Source organism: Sebastes umbrosus, chromosome 10, assembly GCF_015220745.1.
Source record: "Sebastes umbrosus isolate fSebUmb1 chromosome 10, fSebUmb1.pri, whole genome shotgun sequence".
NCBI lineage: Eukaryota > Metazoa > Chordata > Actinopteri > Perciformes > Sebastidae > Sebastes > Sebastes umbrosus.
In genome coordinates, this window is record NC_051278.1 from 1,108,860 (window position 1) to 1,128,891 (window position 20,032).

The 20,032-nt window shown below is 43.8% G+C and overlaps 1 protein-coding gene across 1 annotated transcript in view; it reads right to left on the reverse strand.

Annotated features, from left to right (window-relative positions):
* LOC119496186 (contactin-associated protein-like 4) overlaps positions 1–7,510 on the reverse strand; it is a 93,954-nt gene extending 86,444 nt beyond the window's left edge. The window contains exon 1 of the mRNA XM_037783307.1: positions 7,197–7,510. Coding sequence (XP_037639235.1) covers positions 7,197–7,281 — 85 coding nt within the window. The 5' untranslated portion in view covers positions 7,282–7,510. The remainder of the gene's footprint in view (positions 1–7,196) is intronic.
* Positions 7,511–20,032: the final 12,522 nt, after the last annotated feature.

Below are 20,032 nucleotides of genomic sequence, written 5' to 3' on the forward strand. Positions count from 1 at the left end.
CATGTTTGAAGGGCTTCAGTGTGGCAGCTTCATGTGATGGGTCTGTTTTCTGCAGAAGTCCAACTGAGGCTGTGTCATCAGCATACTTAAACCATCTCAAATGTTTCTCATTGATCATAAACTCGTTGGTAAAAAGAGAGAGAATAGCAGAGGGGAAAAGAAGACAGCCTTGTGGGCACAGTCAGTCTGTCTGACATGCTCTCCCTGACACAGAACCCTCTGTGGGCGGCAGGAAAGAAACTCTCTGATCCACACAGCTAATCCCGTATTGATGCTGAGATCAATGAGCCTTTTCAGGAGAATTTGTGTCTCCATTGAGTTAAAAGCTGAGCTAAAAATCCACGAACAGAACTCTGGCACATCCTTTAGGATGCAGAAGGTGTGTAGTAACTGTATTAAAGAGTCAGTACGGCGGCATCTGTGTCTCTCTCGCTCTTATAAGTTACTGTAGAACTGGAGCGGATCTGGCAGAGTGGCCACACTGCTGGTAAAGTTGCTGGCCAGAACTCGTTCCATGGTTTTACACATTATGGAGGTTATTGGGATAGGCTTTCTTCTGCCTGGCTTTTTTGGCACGGGCCTAATAATTGAGCATTTCCATGATTTTGGCACGGTGATGGACTGAAACAACCTTACATAAACTCCTTTTAGTTGAGGAGCACAGTCTTTAAGAAGACAGACTTCCAGTGGTTCTCGTCATTGATAAATATTCATGTCTCTACAAGGAGATCTTTGCATATCTCGTCACATTCTGTCCTGCCATCCAGTCCAATAGAAATAGTTCAGGTCATTAACAACGGTTTGACCGTTACATACAGGACTATCATCTTTTTTACTGGATCTTCCCTCCCTTAAAGGGACTGTATGTAAGTTTTTACACGTATAAATGTTTAACCTAAAAAATGAGACCTTCCATGACTGTCTGGGTTCAGCTCTGAGAATAATCACGTGAATGTTCAGTGGAAGTTTCAGTTTGTGTAGAAATAACTGCTGCAGCTCCTCCAGACCAACAGAGGTTTCCTGTGTCTTGTTTCCCGGCGGCTGAGTGAAGTGACAGGGGTTAACTCCGGTTAACGTTAACGTTATCAACTCCGGCCCAGGAGACCTAAACTGCGGTAAGTTAACACTGTCAACATCGGCCTTCGATTCACAGAGGGACCTTCATTCGGTAAGCTACTGCCAAGCATGTGAAGTATATAATGATACTGTAGTTTTAGCTGCTAATGTTGCTAACATGAATCAACATGATGCCTGTCAATCACGTTCAGTCTTGTGTGTGTGTCGCCTCACTGTTTTGACCGATCGTGATTAACAGGACGCTGACTGTCGTTGACTGTTAACGAGTCAATTGTGATTCTTAGAGAGTCCCTTTAACTGTCTCCTTCAAGAGAACTCAATGTTTACGTTTGGTTTCACTTAGGACATGAACAGCGGTCTCCTGGGAGGAAGTCCTGTATTTGTTGCACCCTCCAATCAAGTTTCTCGCTTGTTATACTCGAAAATTATACCACGTCATTTTCAATCATGGTCGTCACTATCTCTGACTGAATGCAAACTCGTGGACAGTCAACGTCTCCGTGGTTTACAGAAACATTCAACAAACAGTTTTTTTTCCTGGCCGGTTTATGACGGGCTGCAGAAATAAAGTAAACAATACTTCTAACTATTGTTTAGTCTCGTGCTGAATAACCAAACACACCAGAATCCACAGCTCAGCATCCATCACCAGCCAACAATCCCTACCTCCAAACAGCTTTGGGAGAAAACCAGCTGACATGAGAGAAGAAGGCAACTCTTCCTCTGCCTCCTCTTCTCTCTCTGGATGCAGCACCAACCTGACACATTAACTTGAGAACCTCTCTCCTTGGAGACCGGTGGCTGTGAGCGGTGAGTCATTCGTTATCTGAACACAATAAGTGCACACACACAAGCACACTAACCACAAGGCATTATGTGCACATACAAATACACAACCTCAGCGCTGCTTAGCATTCCCTTACACTCCTGTCATCATGTTCACACATGGATATTCGCTCCTTATCTCAGGATGCGCACACACACAAACATGCACGAACTCGAGCATGCAGATGCAAGTGCGCAGTCACACGGGTTGGGAGAGCAGCGGTATTATCTGTCATTAGGCTGCGATTAGAACACACACTCCACTGACTCCAAATCAGCTGAGAGGAGAGATACTAATCCCACGGAGGCCTCATGCAGCCACACTGGAGAGACAGAGACAGAACGGAAAGTGTCTTGTTTGAGTGTCGTGGTGAATTTCCTCCATCAGACGCCTCATAAGAAGCACTCTCCGTACGTCAGCAGGGAGGACTGCTTCCCCTTATTGCTCATGCATTTGAGGGAGCATTGTGCAGATAATTGGAGGAGGTAAGTGGTTGTGCATTCTGCTGAAATTACTCAGCTCACACAATCTGTTAGGGCCCAATTTTGTGTGGAAAACTGTGCAGCTTTGAGGAGCAGCAGGTATAAGTGTTGAAAGGCAAGGATGTGGTTAGAGAAGAGGACGTCCAAACATGCTACTGTAGATTCTACACACCCTCGGTTCATCTCCCCACACACACAGTATACATCTCCTCACTCCACCTGCTCCGCTCACAGCCATTCTGCTGGCTTTCTTTGCTCAGCTCTCTGCTCTGCTGTTCCACAACAACTACTTCATTGAAGAGCATTTTCATGCAGCGTGTCATTTCTTTCCTGAGCTCGGTGATTTCAGACAAATCTCACCACTAAACTGCAACTGAGCTCTGCTACTCTTTCTCAGAATGCATCTGAAAGCAGTCGCAGGTGCTGGTTGAGCTGCTGCTTTGGTGGATCGGGAGAAAATGACACACAGACTGCAAACACAACATGAATTCAATGGGCAGCAAAAAATGTACTCTCTGTTTGATCATGTAGGTAACTTTGGTCCGGAGGGATACAAAGACCTACAGATGGTCAATTTTATGTGTCTTAGTAGATGTTCAAGTGATGCAATGAACTTAGAGACCTTCCCAGAGCAATTCATGTATGACAGAATAAATGAAAGTTTCTCAGATTGATGATGAAGGAATGAAAAATGACAAAAGCAATCGTGACAATCGGCCCCTCACAGCACATGCAATATGGTTCTGCTGTTGCTGATAATTAAATAAGGAGAATTAAATCTTAAGAAACCAGCAAGAGTATTTTAAAACTATCCAACATAAAAACCCAGCCTGGTGTTGCAAACCCTTTTCCAATGAAAGTAGCAGTACTTCTACAGTATTTCTGTCGGGATGTAATGACAATTTCAACAAATATTGTTCTAATATTGAAGAAGATTATACCAACTCTAGCTTTAATTTCTGACCTGTGTCATATTGCGAGGCAACGTATATCTGCAGAAGCAGGTTTCAATAAATGAGTTGCTGTAACTGTTTCTACTTCAGACCTGCAGTAAGAGGAAACATCCAATTAGCCTCTTAGCTCTCTGATCACTGTCCAACTGTGTGGCTACTGCAGAGAAACACTGTCTAAAGGTAGAGTAGGTTGTTTTCTCTTTCACAGTAACAGTGCTGCTGATCAACATGAATCACTTGACAACTGCTTTGCCAAGTGCTGAAAGTTCTGGCTGAAATACAACCCTTCTGGATGCTCCCGATCCCCACAGCTGCATTATTAATGTGATAAATTGCCTCCTCTCCAAATGTTTGTTGAATGTCAGCTCTAATAATTATTATTATTTTGCAAACAACAACAGAAAAACACTTAAAAACTCCATCTAATCATCATCATATCTGGTACGTATATGGACCCTGTAAACTAAGAAAAGTTTTCATTGGAGACGCTGCTGCAGCATCCTGATGAATCACTTGAAAGTTTGTGCAATACGTCATTGTACAAAGCTCTAATTTACCCAAACTATCTCTAATGTACCCTAACAATCGCCCAACGAGAACATCAATATTGGACGATTCTTTACAAATTATTGCGTGCTACAAAATCTGTGCATGGCAACTACAGAATAGTTAAAGAACCGAGCGTGTTGGAGATCTACGGTGGCCTTCAGGTAACGTGAAAACGTGAAAGTCTCTCTCTAGAGCCAGAATTTGGTTTGTCCGTTTTGGGCTACTGTAGAAACATGACGGAGCAACATGGAGGACTCCGTGAAGAGGACCTGCTCCCTGTGTAGATATCAAGGACTCATTCTTAGCTAGCAAAAACACAATGGTTCTGAGGGCGTTTTCACACCTGTAGATCGTTTGCTCTGGTCTGAATCAGGGACCAGATTGTTACCATATTGCCTCCAGTTTGGTTTGTGTTCACACGGCAGCGTTTACAAGCGGACCAAAATTTTGGTGCGCAAAGAAACTGCTCTCTGATTGGTCAGAATTTCCACGCTGGAAAACTCCCGGAAGTAAACAAAGAAGAGCAGACTGCCAGAACGCAACAATGGAGGGACGACTACGCGGCTTGATCTCGGTCCTGGGCATCTTTTTTTACCTCACAGCAATTTTTCACTCAAGGCAACGATCCAGTTTGAAAATGAGGCGACAGCAAAACAATGCATTGATGCACTGGAGCCGCCGAAGACGCATATCAAGACAGTTCAGCAGGACGGAGGAGGAGGCGTGCATTAACCCTCCTAAACTGTGACATGCTCATCGCCAGAAAATATATCCGAAAGTCCATCAGGTACACCCGTGGTCTTCAACGCAGCCTGACGTTACACCTGTTTAGTACTGATGTGAACAGCAAGGGCGAGTGTTGGCTCTTTTCTAGTAATGTTGTCTGGTGTCTGGTGTTGACGTGTAGAACACTGCTCGCTACCGGAGCCGGTTTAATCCACAAAGGCGCAATGCTTTCTCCAGTTGGGTCGATCTGATCACGTTCTCACCATAAGCGAAGCGTACCGAACCTTACCACGGCTCGTTTGGCAGCGAACCGAGACCGCCCCTTCGGTTCGCTTGTTTTGGTGCTGCACCTGAGTGAGATTGCTGCGTTCACACCTGCCCAAACGAACCGCACCGAGAGGGTAAACGCTCCAGAGTAAACGCTGCAGGGTTCCATTCAACCCAACTAAACAAGGCAGGTGTGAATACGCCCTTAGTTTCAGGTGATTATACACTAATGAAAACATTGTTGCGTAGATTTTATTCCATTTCTGCTAATAGATATCGCGAAATGTCACACACTGTTCCTTTAAAACTAAAATATTGAGAGCATTATGCAGCGTTGGTGGTGTCTGAGTGCTCTCTGTTGGACCTTTTGTCTCCAATTGAAGGAAACAGGACTGCTCATGACAGACATGTCAGACACCAGAAGGCTCGAACATCCTGATGTCACCGTCTCTCCAGCCTCCCGCCTCCCCTGAATGAGTCCTCTGCTGCTTCAGAGCCGAGCAGGGTCACTGCGCTGTGACCCTGAGCTGCAGAAACAGACACATCTGCCCTCTCACGACTGTTTTACCTCCTTTGTTCACTCTGACAAATAGCCGGAGTTAGACCTTGCCTGTGGTCCTGGCTCAGCACTAACACAAAGTCAAATATAAAATGTGGAGCGAGAGAGAGAGGTCTGGGCATCAGAGATTATAAAGTGGATGATGTACTGATGTATGTTTGCTCTCTGAGAGGCCAAAAAGGGTTTCAAGCAGTACTTATTGATTTGAGAGGGAGACAGACGCAGTTTCTTTTCTTTTGGTGATGGTTTCTGATAGGCACTCTGCCGAGTCCAGACCACTTCCTTCAGGGAAAAGAAAGCTCTTTATCTCCTTTATGTTACTCTTTCAAAGCCCATAATGTCAGCGCGTCTCTCTCCGGCAGCTGTTGTCTGTCTGGGGGAATATAAACCTGACGTGGTAATTACTACCATTCATCTGTCTGTCCCCGCTCCGCCCAACACCGAATCCCTTAGTGGCATTTGATTTCCTCAAAAATGTTTAATAAATCTTATTTACCCAGGCATGTTGACTCTGAATACACTCTTATACATCATCGGATAAACATTTACAAGGCTGTGTTAGCAGAACTCGTATATATGCTGGAGTTTGGCACATGCAAACAGCTTCTGTGTAAAATGATCCCTCTGTTGACACTTCATCAACATGATCGGGATCCCAAATGGAGCAAAGATTATGCTGTGCACTGTTGTGACTCAGGCTTTATGGGATAGTTTTTCTTTTTTCAAAATTGCAACTCACCAATGAGCCGATGATTTAACACATACAGCTTGTACAGTATATCCATCCATCCATCATCTGTAACCGCTTATACTTTACAGGGTCGCGACGGGCTGGGGCCGGTCCCATCTGACATATATAATATTATATTATATAAATAAATAAATAAATATTTAACCTTTATATAACCAGGAGTAAAGACAAACATAACATCTGTCTTCCTTATTGTTATGTTTGTTTTATGTCTGCAACCGTGTAACTGTGCTGTTGCCTATCTTGGCCGGGACACTCTTGAAAAAGTCTTTACTCCTGGTTAAATAAATAATAATAATAAAATAAATATATATTTATTATTATTTTTTTTTAAAACTGCATCAAAAACAAACAAGTTTCCCAAGGGCTTACACAAAATCCCACCACAAAAAGAGAATTAGAAGACAGAAATCCCTGTTTTAGTCTAAAGTTTGTTTTAAACGACGTGTTTATTCCTCCTGCTGGTCATTTTCTTCTCTACGAACAACACTGGATGCGTTGTGATCTCTAACATCAACATAAAACCCTCCGAGAAGAAATAAATCATGAATAATTAAATACAAAAAAACCCTCCTCTAATAAGAACGATGCCATGCCTCACATTCTTCTTCTACAGCCGGTATGCACCGCTGCTCCACTGGAGCAGGTGAGGCTTGAGTGCCTTGCTCAAGGGCAACTGTTTTAATATGCTGAGTGAGAGGAGAAGTGTTTCTCATTCACCGTCCGCACCCACACATGCTTCCTGCACTGACTCCCACTGACCCCTGCATAAAATGTATGAAAAGAAATCAATGAAAAGAAGTTGCTGTGCATGTTAGGAATCCATAAATGAAGGTGCCTTTTAAAAAAAGACTCATTTGCATTAGTTAATTAACAACATGCACAACTCAAAGTTTGTCCAGAGAGAGAGAGAGAGAAAGAGAGAGAGAGAGGTAATACCTGTATGATATCACACACTTGGAGAAACACTTTTTCTAACATTTGAGATGAAGCTCAGTGTACTCACGTCCTGTTGTTGCCCCGTACCAGCTGAGAAGTATCAGGGTGACCTGCGTTATAATTCCCCAGACCTTTTTACTCCAGAGATCCATGATGAAGTGAGAGGATGTTGCAGAAAAAGCCCTGCCGGGTGAAGGAGGGAGACAGTCTGCCTCTCCTCTCCTCTTTTCCTCCACTCCTCCTCCTCCTCCTCCTCTTCCTCACTCCTCACACTTCCCAGATCCCTCCTGAATTTTGCACTTCTGCGTCTGCAGCAGAGCTCACCATCAGCATCCGCCCGGCTCCACGGCGATGACAGCAGAGACTGTACTCTCTGTTCGGCTGCACTGCAGAGTGAAGGAAGGAAGAGAGTGAAGGAGAGAGAGACACAGGCGGAGAGAGAGAGAGAGAGAGAGAGAGAGAGAGAGAGAGCTTTCATTACAGTCACAGCTCCAGTGAAAGGTACATATAATGACCTGAAGAACCTGTCTGTGCTCAGCCACAATCCTTCCCCCCCTCCTGCAGGCTGCACTATTCTGCTCCAACACTGTTTGAGAAAGAGTCGTCTCAGGTCCCGTCAGGCTCCGGGCTGCTGCTCTCAGTCTGTTTGTCATCATGTAATGCAGCAGTTCAGGTCCAGTGGTCACGGAAGGGATCCCCGTGCACGGTGACTCAGTCACTACAAATCATTTGAAAGCATCCCACTGAGAGAGGATGCAGCAATTAAAATGACTATTCAAAATCTAATTATAGGCTTGAAACCCTTCCTGGGAGACACATCTAGTGAAATCGGCTGTTTTTCTTTTCCTTTATTCATGCAGGTAAAACTGAGATCTCTTTTATTAAGACCTGATCAGAAAAGCAGAATAAACATCGTTGTGACAATAACTGCAATACAGAAAAGGTACACTCCGACACGGTCACAGCGTATAAACAATCTGCAGTTAAGGTGAGCAAACAAACAAAAATATCCAAATACATTGGAAACAAAAACATTCCACTGGAAATTGTGGGTTCTTCTTCTGTACCTTGTTCCAGGTGGAAAGTGCCGTGCATTTCAACTAACAAGTCTTCTTCACACCCTCTGAAAATCCTGTTTACCTTCTCGCCTCGCTGCTGGGATGTAGAGGTGTCACTGTCAGTCAGGTGTGGTTACAGGTGCAGCAGAGCTTGCTGCAAAGAGGTCAAACAGACTGGAATCTTTCAGAGACCGTCCTCCCAGGGAGGAGGTCGGGGGGGATGGATGGCCATCAAGTCTTTATTATTGTAGCCACGAAGACGAAGGTCCCCTATAACCTTTACGAAGTAGCCATCGGCTGATAGAAGCGCCAGATCTTGGACTTGGAGGACTTGAACTTTCAAGGGCAGGTGTTAAGTAACTTCACTCCGTCCTTACTCAGGAAACCAACACCTGAGACATCATGAGAGGCAGGCCCTACTGATTTCTGTGCTTTTAAAAACAAATGTACAGGTGAGATAAAGATTCTGTATTGACTTCAGGTACCTGAACTCTATTTCAACTACTTGATCTCATACCTGACCAACATACTGGCAAGTAACCCTTACCCAAGACTCTCTGGGGACTCTTCAAGTTTCCGGTCGTGCCATGTGGGCTGCACAGTTCCCCTATACAACATGTCAAAGGCTGATGGACCAGGTACTCTGCCAGCTCTCTGATTTTGCAGGTGCATGACTTGAAGATATTGTCGTTTACAGCGCCGCCTGGTAGGAGCACTTAGGAAACCTAAAGGAAGTCCTGGAGCGCCTGCACCCTGCAGGACCAACACATTCCCAATCCCAACTCCTCAAATACTGCCGCTTGGTCAGTGCCCATCGGCATCGGAGACCAAAGCATGGGGAACATCTCTTGCGTTACTTTTGGACGTTTCAGGGACGGCATGTCAAATATACACTCGTTACATGCATAGTGTCCTTTCAAAATAAAACTTCCGTTTTCACAATTTTGTTAGGGAGATGGTCGGGGTTGACGTTAACTTCACTGACTAACGACTCATGGAGTGGCGACACGGGGCTGACGATTCCAACGAGTCAAGTGACTAAAGACTGACGTGACGAAATAAGTCAACATTACTTTTAGTTTCACACGGTCCGCTGGCCTCCTGGTTGGAACTCCTCCTGCTTGCCCTGACTGGACTCTCACGCTATTAATACTACATCACTGCTCCGACTGTTGAATAACGCCGCAGGTGGGTTTACATTGGAGTTAGTTGAAAGCCCAGTTCATCACATACTGTCGCTGTAGGGTGTCTCCGTGTGACGGGTTCCGATGGCGAGGGGTGAAGCCCAAACGATGGTATTTGACGAGTTGGGAGTGAGACCGGGATGGCAGGATGGACGATCAATCCATCCAAATGTGTCCTCGCCTTATCTGAAACGCAGTATCAGGGTTTCCCCTTTGGAGTTGGGGTAATTAAACCTAAAAGCCATAAGGTCCGTTCACTGAGCTGTGTCCTCCCCACAAACTAGGAAGTAGCCCAGATCCTGGATGTTGCTGACTTCTACCATCAGTTCACACCAAACTTTTCAGCCGGGGCTGCTCCAGTGACCCCCAACCCGGTCCAGTGGACAACAGAGGCAGTGGCAGCTTTCTGGGACATCCAGCAGTCCCAGAGTAAGAACCCGGGTCTCCAGAGTCCAGAATTATTTTGCAAACTGATGCATCTGAGAGAGGTATTCTGCAGGGATGACCAGAGGACTGACATCCTGTTGCCTACATCATTCCCCGGGGAGGTCCGCTATTCAACAGGAAGAAGCCTTGGAGATCAAGTGATCGCTGGACTCCTTCAAGTATCACCTCCTGGGGAGGGATTAACCCCCCCGAGACAGACCACAGAGGAGCGTGTGATGGACACACCTGCTGCCACACAGCTGATTTTAATGTTGGTAACCCTCCTGCACACACATCTCCTTATTGAGTTTGTTGACCTTTACCCTCATGCACATTCATGAGCAAATGTATGAAACACAGCTCATAGTTTTAGTGTCGTTAGCAGTACATTAGTTTCTATTTGTAGTGCACACTTAACTTCTGTACAGTCACACTTTAGTTTTAGTGATGTTACTAAAAATACCGGAGACCGGCGTTCGTGTCCCGTGTGAAAACAGAAGTCAATGTTGATTTATTTGTCACGTTACTTAAAGGTAGGGTGGACGATGTTGGAAAGCTAGCCTAATGTGAAAGTAGCATCGCCTCAGGAGCTCCGTCTAAACCCCCCTAAAGCAGAGCTCTTAAATACAGGAAGAGACCAATCAGAATGTACCAAGTACATGACATCATAGGGGGGATTAAGAGTTTAGAGATTTTGTTTATTTCTTTAGATTATATTAGTTTTGTTTTAGTTAATTGCTAAATTATAAACTGATTGTCCTCTCTGGTTTTATTCATGTTTCATTTGCGTTTCAGTTTGTTAGGTCTTGGCAGCAAAATCCCAAAGAGGAAGAAATCAAATGAAATTGATTTATGACCATTAGTCTAAAATGTTCGGTTGTTTGTTATGGATATGGGTGAAGCCATATGTCTGAGACATTTAAAAACACAAATTACCAGCCTATAGAAACAAACTCAAAATGAAATTAAAAAGAGAGAAATCAACAGAAGAAGTTTTTTAAGAGGAAGAAACTTTCAGAAAGTTTTTTTTTCGTCACCACTTCCAGCCTTTGTGATTAAACAAAAGACACGGAGGAGAGGACTGATGATACGCCTCCTGGAAAAAGGATAGATGCTTCTTTTTTGTACGTCTGACACAATCATTTGAGAACCTCCACACAAAAGGAAGGTGAGAGAAGTAATTTCTCTGTCCAAATTGGGTTTTCACATACAATACTGTGTTCAATATATATCAGTTCTGCAGCGTGAAGAAGGAGATTATGCTGCGGCCTTTATTGGTATTATTATCACAGTTATAACATTACTATTCCTGGATCACGTCACTGGGCTTGTTTTTATCTGCCATGATGGCTTATACCATGTAGCCACATAGGGACGTCAGAGAGTCGGGCGGCATGTGAATAAGGCGGGATTGAATGCTTCCTTCCTGCGTCGTACTGGAACTGGAGCTTTTGTTTTAAACATTTAAGAAACAGAAGCAGAGGGAGATGTGTGCATGTGTGTGTGTGTGTGTGTATGTGTGTGTGTGTGTTTGTGCGTGTGTGTGTGTGTGTTTTTGTGCATCAGTGTGTCTGGAAGGAGGAGACGAATCAGAGGAAAGTGGCGCTGAGTGTACAGTATGCTAATCATGTCTTTCATCTCTGGAGTTTCTGCCTACGTTTAGATGCATTGTTAATATTTCAAAAAGATTTCTACTCAGTTTACTTTGTGTAAGCGCTGAACAGATTGTCAATGCTAACATAGATTAAATAAACTTTATGAATGTTTGAGTTGAAAACGTTCACTCAGTGTTTCATTAACGGATTCATCTCTAAATGCTGATCTGAAACCATCCAGAGGATTCAGAGTCTATGGTAATGGCATTATACAACACAGTCTCATGACATTTGATCTATTTGATTCGTGTAGTATTTTTCGTGCCTTTTCCTACAAATGTCCTTCAATGGTTATTGGTTTATGCAACAAACTACTTAGTTAGGTTTAGGAAAAGATCGTGGTTTGGATTTAAATAACACCAGAAGTGCCGTAACTTAAGTACGGAAGTTACGTGACGAATAAATCAACTTTGACTTGTGCTTTCACACGGGACACGAAGAGCGGACTCCTGGGAGATGAAAGTCTGGTGTTTTTAGATCCACCCATCCACCCCGACCTTTATACTTACCAGCTTACAAGTACGTTGGTTACATACGACTTGATTTCATGCTGACTATCACAAAAAAAAGTTAAATTCATGTCTTTGTACACGAATCAACACATTACATTTTGTGACTATTTCATGAACTGCTGGGCTGTAATATTAGGATAGCAGTGTCGGTCCGTTTGTTGGCAAATTGGCCGGTCAGTCCGACATTTTGGTCCAAAATAAAATGTCTCAACAACTATTGGGTAGATTGACATTACATTTGGTACCAACATTCATGTTACTGGAGAGGATGTTGATCTCCTGACCTTCATGATGCTGAGTATAGTACAACTGTTGTGTGTCTGCGCAAGCCTTTGCTGTGTTTAGGCTACAAAACTACTTTGTTAGTTTTAGGAGAAGATTGTGGTTTGGGTTATAATAACTATGGAAGTGGTGTTACTTAAGTACGTAAGTTACGTGACAAATAAATCAACGTTGACTTCTGGTTTCACACGGGACGCAATCAGCGGACTCCTTGGTGAAAGTCCGGTGTTTTCCACCCTGACCTCCTCACTACACCGGCTCACGATTACGTGGATTACGTACAAATTGATCAAGTGGGTTATATATGAATTACAGTGCATTACTTTTCGTAGGTATAGCTACGGACAGTGTAGGAGAACAGCCTCCTTGCATTTTAAAAATATTTCTGCAATTCAGAACACTACTTTTTAGCTCATCGTTTTGTAGCCATTATAGGTCACAATCACAGAAGACACTCTGTAAGATCGTGAAGGGAAAAGACGTTCTTAGATGTTCCTAGACATGTGAGATTCAGTCCTCAGTCCTCAGGTAACGTGGATTTAAGTACACAACAGAATTCTATTGAAACGTCATTAATAATCTAACTCTTATTGTAAATAAACAACTTGCTTTGTTTAATTTCGTGTTGATTTTGAAATGAATGAACTGAGCTGAACAGCTGATGAAATGAATAAACTGACATTACTTTGACATTGTGTTGTTGTTGGTTTTAAATGCTTTTTGTTTTGCTTCGACTTTGTCACTTTGCTTTGCAGCTGTAGGTATCGGAGCCCCTCCGCAGCCCCCTGCCAGGCCTCGTTTTGTATAACTCATTTTTATTTTGCATACCAAATGAAGCTGGCCAATGACTGATGCACTCCCACTCTACTTTATATTCACAGCACCTGCTGCAAGCTGTGTGGGGATTTTGGCTTCGGCCAGCAAGCTGGTCAGCCAAAACAGAAAAGACTCTTAGTTTAAGAGGTGAGCAGGGATGTCTTCAACTTAAATGAGGGGGAAATAAAGACAGAGAATTTGCTCTCTGTACAGTTTAAATGTAGAAGCATTAGCACACAGCAAACAGACACATGTCTCTTCTCTCTTTAGAGCCGATGCAGATCAGGTTTTACCATTTTTTAACAGTAACGTCTGTTAAACCTGCGACTGTGGATGATCTGAAAGCCTCCAACCTTCAGTACGAACCCTCCTCCCACCAAGACGCCATGAAGACGGGAATGACATTTAATGTTATTGATGTTTACTGACATTCAGAAACATCTGCTTTACTATTCTAGAAAACAAACATGAAGAGAGACAGCGGGAGAGAGAGAGCACAAAGAGAGAGAACCTGAACTATTGGCGATTTCTTTCATGTCATGTCATTTTATATTATTCTGAGTAGTTTGGGAATGATGCTAAGTTAGAGGTAGAGTTGTTTCAATACCGATACCAGTGTCTGAGATGCCTCGGGTATCGGCGAGTACGCGAGACTATGCACCGATCAGATATCACGTTATCATATCATTTATCAGGTCATTTACGCTACGCAGGATCAACAACACGTGTCACTCGCTAATGGATCCGTACATCCTGCCCAATCGGTACTGCGCATGTGACACCGCTTCCTAACTGGACGCGATGCGAACAAGCGAAAATCTGATTGTTTCAGTTTCTGTTTCAGATGTCCGAACCTGCTCAGTCCATCAGCAAACAGGTCACTTTTTTGAAAGAAAATGCTCGCCCACTTCCAACCTGTTTTCATTGGTCAAAATGGACACCGACTGTAACTGACCGCTAATCAACATCACTCTCTCTATGTGATATCGCTCGTAGTATATCTGGAGGATTTTCCACGCTCAGTCGCTGTATGTTAGGAAGAGGTGTGATGGCTCACTCGTTAGCTACTTTTATCATCAGCTCTGGAAAAAAATAATCGCTCGTCTGTAAGCCGATGATGGAAGTAGCTAACGAGGGAGCCATCTCACTTCTTTCTCATCTCTGTTGAGCGTTGCACATGTGCAGAACCGATCGGACAGGTGACAGCGGAGAGTGTAACGTCAGCCAGAGCTAACAAGATGTCAGCAATGTGGCAACATTTTACACCGGAAAATCCCAGCAGTAAAACAGCAACGTGTTATTATCGTACTGGTATTGAACCGGTACTCTGTAACGGCCAAAGCGCAAGTTCAGGTATCGGAATTGCAGCCCATTCTCACGAGAAGGGGTATGAATGCCACGATAATGCACAAGGCATTTAGCGTGCAATAAGATCGCCTTTCTTGCGTTTAGTGTGTCATTAGTACGCCATGAAAACGCTCTGTGTAAATATGCTACGATCAGAGCTACTGATGTGGAATAAAAAGTGAGAAAACTTTCAACTATGAGACCGGTGTTCGTGACTGGTGTTTTGTTTTGTAAGTTATGTTTGAGATGTTTGTCACACGTACTTCTGTTACGTTGTTTCTGGACATATTTTACTTAGTTTACGTTCTTATTTTAAGCCCAACCGTGATGGTTTTCTAATCCTAACTAAATGGTTTTGTTGCCTGAAGCTAACTGCAGCTGTTAGCGTAGTTTTGTTGTGCAAAAAAGTCTGTAATGCATCCTCATGACACGTGGAACATCTGTGTAATGTTGTGCTATTTATACGCCTTCCCGTGAGACCGGGTTGCGGAAATGGTATCAGGAAGGAAAAAATGATATCAGAACATCTCTAGTTTTGGACATTAAAGTGCTGTTGTACCAGAAAAAAAGAAAGAGAGGAAAAACTGTACTTGAATTTGTTATTCTTCTGCTTTTGTTTTTAATGGGGATACAGACTTTTCAACATTTCTTTGTCACCCTGTTACACACAAAATAGATGCTAATACTCAGTCCTTGATCACCTTGAATATGAATGAAAGATGAACCTGCAACATGCAGACTGACTTGTTTTACGAGGGCTCTCTGCACAGCACAGCGTGCCTTGTTTACTGGGCCGCCTGAAGCATTTCCCTCCTACAAAACTGCATCCTCTTGCAGTTTAGAAGCAGGACAATTAATTGCACCCCCTCCCTCTCTGAATCCGTATGACAAACAAGCGAGCTCCTCTACATAAAGAGTTCAGGGCAACGTGCAGCTCTGCTCGGTGCCGCTCGTTTCCATTATCGACTGGTTTGTTTTCCATTATTGACCAGAAGAAATGGTTGTTTTCTTTGTGCCACACTGACCTCCAAACAGTTACCTTGGATACTATCTCCTCATGAATAATGCTAAGAAACATCAATGAAAGCCTCTTCTACCTTTTGAAAAACACCATGCCTGGAAACTCTCTGTTTACTGTGAGAATCATTAAATTGGGGATTTCAGTGCGTTGCAGGAGTTGGTGCTGGAGTTTAAGTTTCTCCCTCAACCTGCCTTTAAAAGTGGAGGAAATAGCTTGTGCACATTTTAAGTTACAGGAACAGACAGCAGCAGAGTTGTGAGTTGGGTAAAGTTGATCCGAACTCAATGAAGCCCTGCAGATGTTCGCTGTGGCTGCATCACTTTCACGTCTTTTTCAGCTGCTGCCATCGGAGAAGCTGCTGTACTATCTCTGCATCTCTGCAGCTTTCAAGCATTAAATGGCCTTGCTCATGAAATATCACTGATTTATTGACTCCTCTTTAGATCAGTGATGAGGCTCTGCTGGTTATTACTTCTGCTGACCAAAGGTGACCAGACCTTTGCAGTTACCTTTGCTGTAAAGCACTTATGCCTCATTTCCACTGCATGGTTCAGCTCAGCTTGACTCAACTTTTGGTACCAGATCCTTTTCCTTATTTCATTTCCCACTGCGGAGACTTCCCCCTCAGTGTAGGTGAGACTCTCAGCTGATCGCTGTAGCGCAGGCCACACAAAACTACCGTGACATCATCTTCAACGGGACAATTGCTGAATCATTTCAACGACAACCAAACAATTGTTTGGCTGTTTGCGGGCTACGGTTATTAAAATCTGCTGCAGCTTGGTTATAAAATTGCGGGTTTGTGTAGGATGTCACGTGTCGAGTCTCTCTGACCAATCAGTGGTCTGCAATGTCTTAACTCCATCTTCTAGTATCGGCTCAGCCAAACCCGGTCTCACGGGAAGGCCACAACATTACACGGACCTTCCACGTGTCATTAGGATTAGCATTTTAGCCTTTTCACTTGTCATTTGTACGCCACGCTAATGTCCCTAGTTAAGTTTAGGCAAGAAAACCACTTAGTTTGGGTAAGGGAAAACATGGTTAGGCTTAAAATGAGAACGCAAACTAAGTAAAACACGGAAAGTATGGAAACAACGTGACAATCATCACTAATATAACTTACAAAACAAAACACCGGTCAACAATGGTCTTGAACACGGATCCCTGGTTAAAAGTCTGATGCTTTGTATTGTATTATTAGATTCAAATGTCAAAGCTTTTACTTGCCACATCAACTGAACAGTATCGTGTGCAACATCTGCATCTTGCATCGAAATATAGATATCATTTAACATGACTCAGTGAGGTAAAACTAGAAGCAGCTAATCATGACTGAGTAATGAACAGCAGTGGATGGTGATAGTCATCAACTCAACACAAATTCTCTGTGACTCTGACTAACTGACTAACTGACTAGCAGACTGACTGACTGACTCTTACATTTCCCTCCAGACAAACGACGGCTGATTTCTCCTCGGTGGCTTTGACCTCGCTAGGCAGCGCGGGGTGGGGGGGGGATGAATGTGTTCTCTGGTGTTCTGGGAGTGTTTAAAGGCTGAGCTGGGCTTTTTTTTTTCGCGGTGCTGCGGGGTATCGACGGGGTTGTGAAGCGTGATATTAGGTGCAGGTTTTTCGCGCCGTGACGCCTCAGAGCCTTAACGATCTCAGAGCATCGCTGACCTGTCGTGTCACTGACTGACAGGAGTCGCTCAGCTGGAAGAAAACAGCGCTTTGGGGCCACGACAGGAGGAGTCAGAGGGTACAACTGCTGTCAGAACACAGATTACCAAACAACACAGGACATACTGTACAGTACATACACATCAACACACACAGAACTCAGTGTTCCTTATTGCTATTAATGAAATGAGATGGCTCACCCTGCCTAAAGGAATCCATCTTTAGTAAAGTTTTAGGGTCACATGATGATTAGATTTTGTTTCATGTGAACAAATTCATGAAAATGTAAAGGTATGATTGATTGAACTCGATTCACCTTTGATTTGACCTGTGGATATGTAGACAGATGAGCGTCTTACAGCCAATCAGCTGCAGAGATAATGAGGAGGTTTGGTGGTAGGAAACACTTTGGTGTAATGTTTAAGTGGTAAGTCTGGTGGCATGAAACTGTGATGTAATGCCCTCTAGGGTGCCCTTCCAGTGGAGAAAACACGATGCAGTGCCACATCAACACGTTCTCATCCCAACTTGCCACAGAGAGTAGGCTACCACCGCTTTGTCACTCCCCTTGGCTTCTACCACTTAGTTAGGTTTAGGAAAGAACTACACAGTTGGGCTTAAAACTGCTGCGTTTGTACAGTGAAAAAGAAACTGATAGTTTTGAACCCGGGACACGAGCGAACAGCTGATTGTAACGTGACACATGGGACACGAACAGCGGTCTCCTGGATGAAAGTCTCGTGTTTGTTAAGCACATCACCACACTCCCGGCACACTTTCTCTGAGCGTTTACTGTTGCCGCGGATGGGTTTACATTGTAAACGTATCGAACGCCGATGGCCGCGACTAAGCGTCGGTATATAATGCACAGGGAATGGGAACGGGCTTGCCATATTACGGTTGCCCTACGTGCTGAAAGCGTTTTCCGGGCTGGTCCCCGACCACATGCAGCCATACTTTCAAAGACTTTGTTTCCTCCGTTCTGGTGACATTTAAAGAATGAAAATAGCAAAATAATAAGTACAATTAATACTTTTAATTCTCAGGAAAGAATACAGAATATATTGCCTCTCTGTCGTGAACTTGTGTGAATCTCTGCATAAACTATTAAACATCAGTTTTCATTCATTTATTAATTTTCTGGCTCCGTCCTTTCCACGCTCCCCATTCATTGTCTGTGTTAGCAGCTGTGCAATGCATTCTGGTAGCGTGGCGGCGCGATTCGAGAGACGGAGCGTCAGGACGGCCGCTCCTCATTTGCATAAAATTGAGGTCTAGTCTACTTTATGCAAATCAGGGGCGTCCGACGCGACTCGCCGCCATTGTCGATCCAAAATAAAGTCAGATTCAGCAGCTGCATGGATTATTTCTCTCCTCAAATGTTTTCAGAAACACATTCCGGTGAACTATATTCGTGAAATAAGAGAAGAAAGTTTCCAAACGAGCCTCCATGTTGTTTCCTGTTTGAAAGCTGGGAGCAGCAGCCCACGGAGGGAAAGCGTTCGTCCAGTCACGGCCGAGTGTGTTGTGTCTAATGGCGGCCCACCAAGCGTCCGATGCTGGGAAGCGGCGCGTCCCCTCACGTTAAAAAAAACGGTGGACACGAACAAAGTTCTCTTCATTTCTCAGTCTCTCTCTCACTGAAGGCTCTTTCAGTCAACGTGACAACGGCACCACTGCGCTCTAAAACACGTTATTTCCAACGGCATGAGCTGCACCACGGCGCCATTTCACTGATGCAAATGTGTATGCAGCTGGTGCCCTTTTAGTTTGATGTTTTTCACCCCTCAGACTGCCTGAGTCCACCACTGATCTGTAATAACTTCATCTTTACTTTGACCAATTCTGAAGGGACATTTGCAGCCAGTCAGTCAGCTCTTATAGTCATACTTTCCATGAAATAGCAGTCTTTAAGTTTTGTATGTTTGTGTGTTAGATTTCCTTTTTGTGGAAACTGATAATTTAATGCATTAGTTTTTCAGTTTTTCATTCAGAGCTCAAACCAGATCAGAATGTTAAAACATGTCAGACTGGTGTTACTTTTACTTTTCATATCTGTTTTAGCACAAATTGAAACCTCGAGAGAAAAATGTTCAGACGAAATGTAATCAAAGTCTACTTGATATACATGAGACTGATTTTACAAGCACAGAGATGGATCGACTTTGCATTGTAAAATGATTTTGAAGTCTACGTTTGAGCCAGACTGCCTTCAGCAGCTCATATGTATTCTCATACTCTACAGTCCAGCTCAGTAGGAGGAAGATAACAAACTGATCCTTTCTCTTTCCTCACATTCTGTAACATCTTACAACAAACGTGTGAAACAGATGTGTTCATTTTCCACAAACACAAACCAGTGATATTGGTTTAAAGATTGATATCGCTCGGTCTGACCTGGATCTCTGTTAACAGCATCACATTCAGTCAGTAAATCAGTCACAGTGGTGACCTCTGACCTCTGCAGTGGGTCTGCTCTCTGTGTAATCATTCGCTGAATCTGACCCAACAGATTTCTTTTCCTTTCTTTCTCATTGTGTGATACAGCAGCACCATAAATATCCCACATCTCTGGCTGTTATTTCATCTCTCTGTGAGTTGTTGCTCCTCTAAATTTATGAAGGCGGTAAAAATCTCTCTGCAGCAGCTCTGCAGATATCTCCGTACGGCACGTATCTCTGCTGCCCGGCTCGGGATCGGGAACGGGAGAATTTATAAGAGAGACAAAGATAACCTCTGCTCTCCAACCCACTCACCATCCATATCCAGCCTAACGATTCTCTCTCTGTCTGCCTCAATTCTTCATCGTCGCTCTCTCTGTTTCTCTCTCTGTTTCTTGGTTGTTTCCTCAATGTGCTTCTTGTCCATCACTGCCAACACCTGTTTCCTCTCAGCCGATCTTCTGCGGACCAGAGCAGA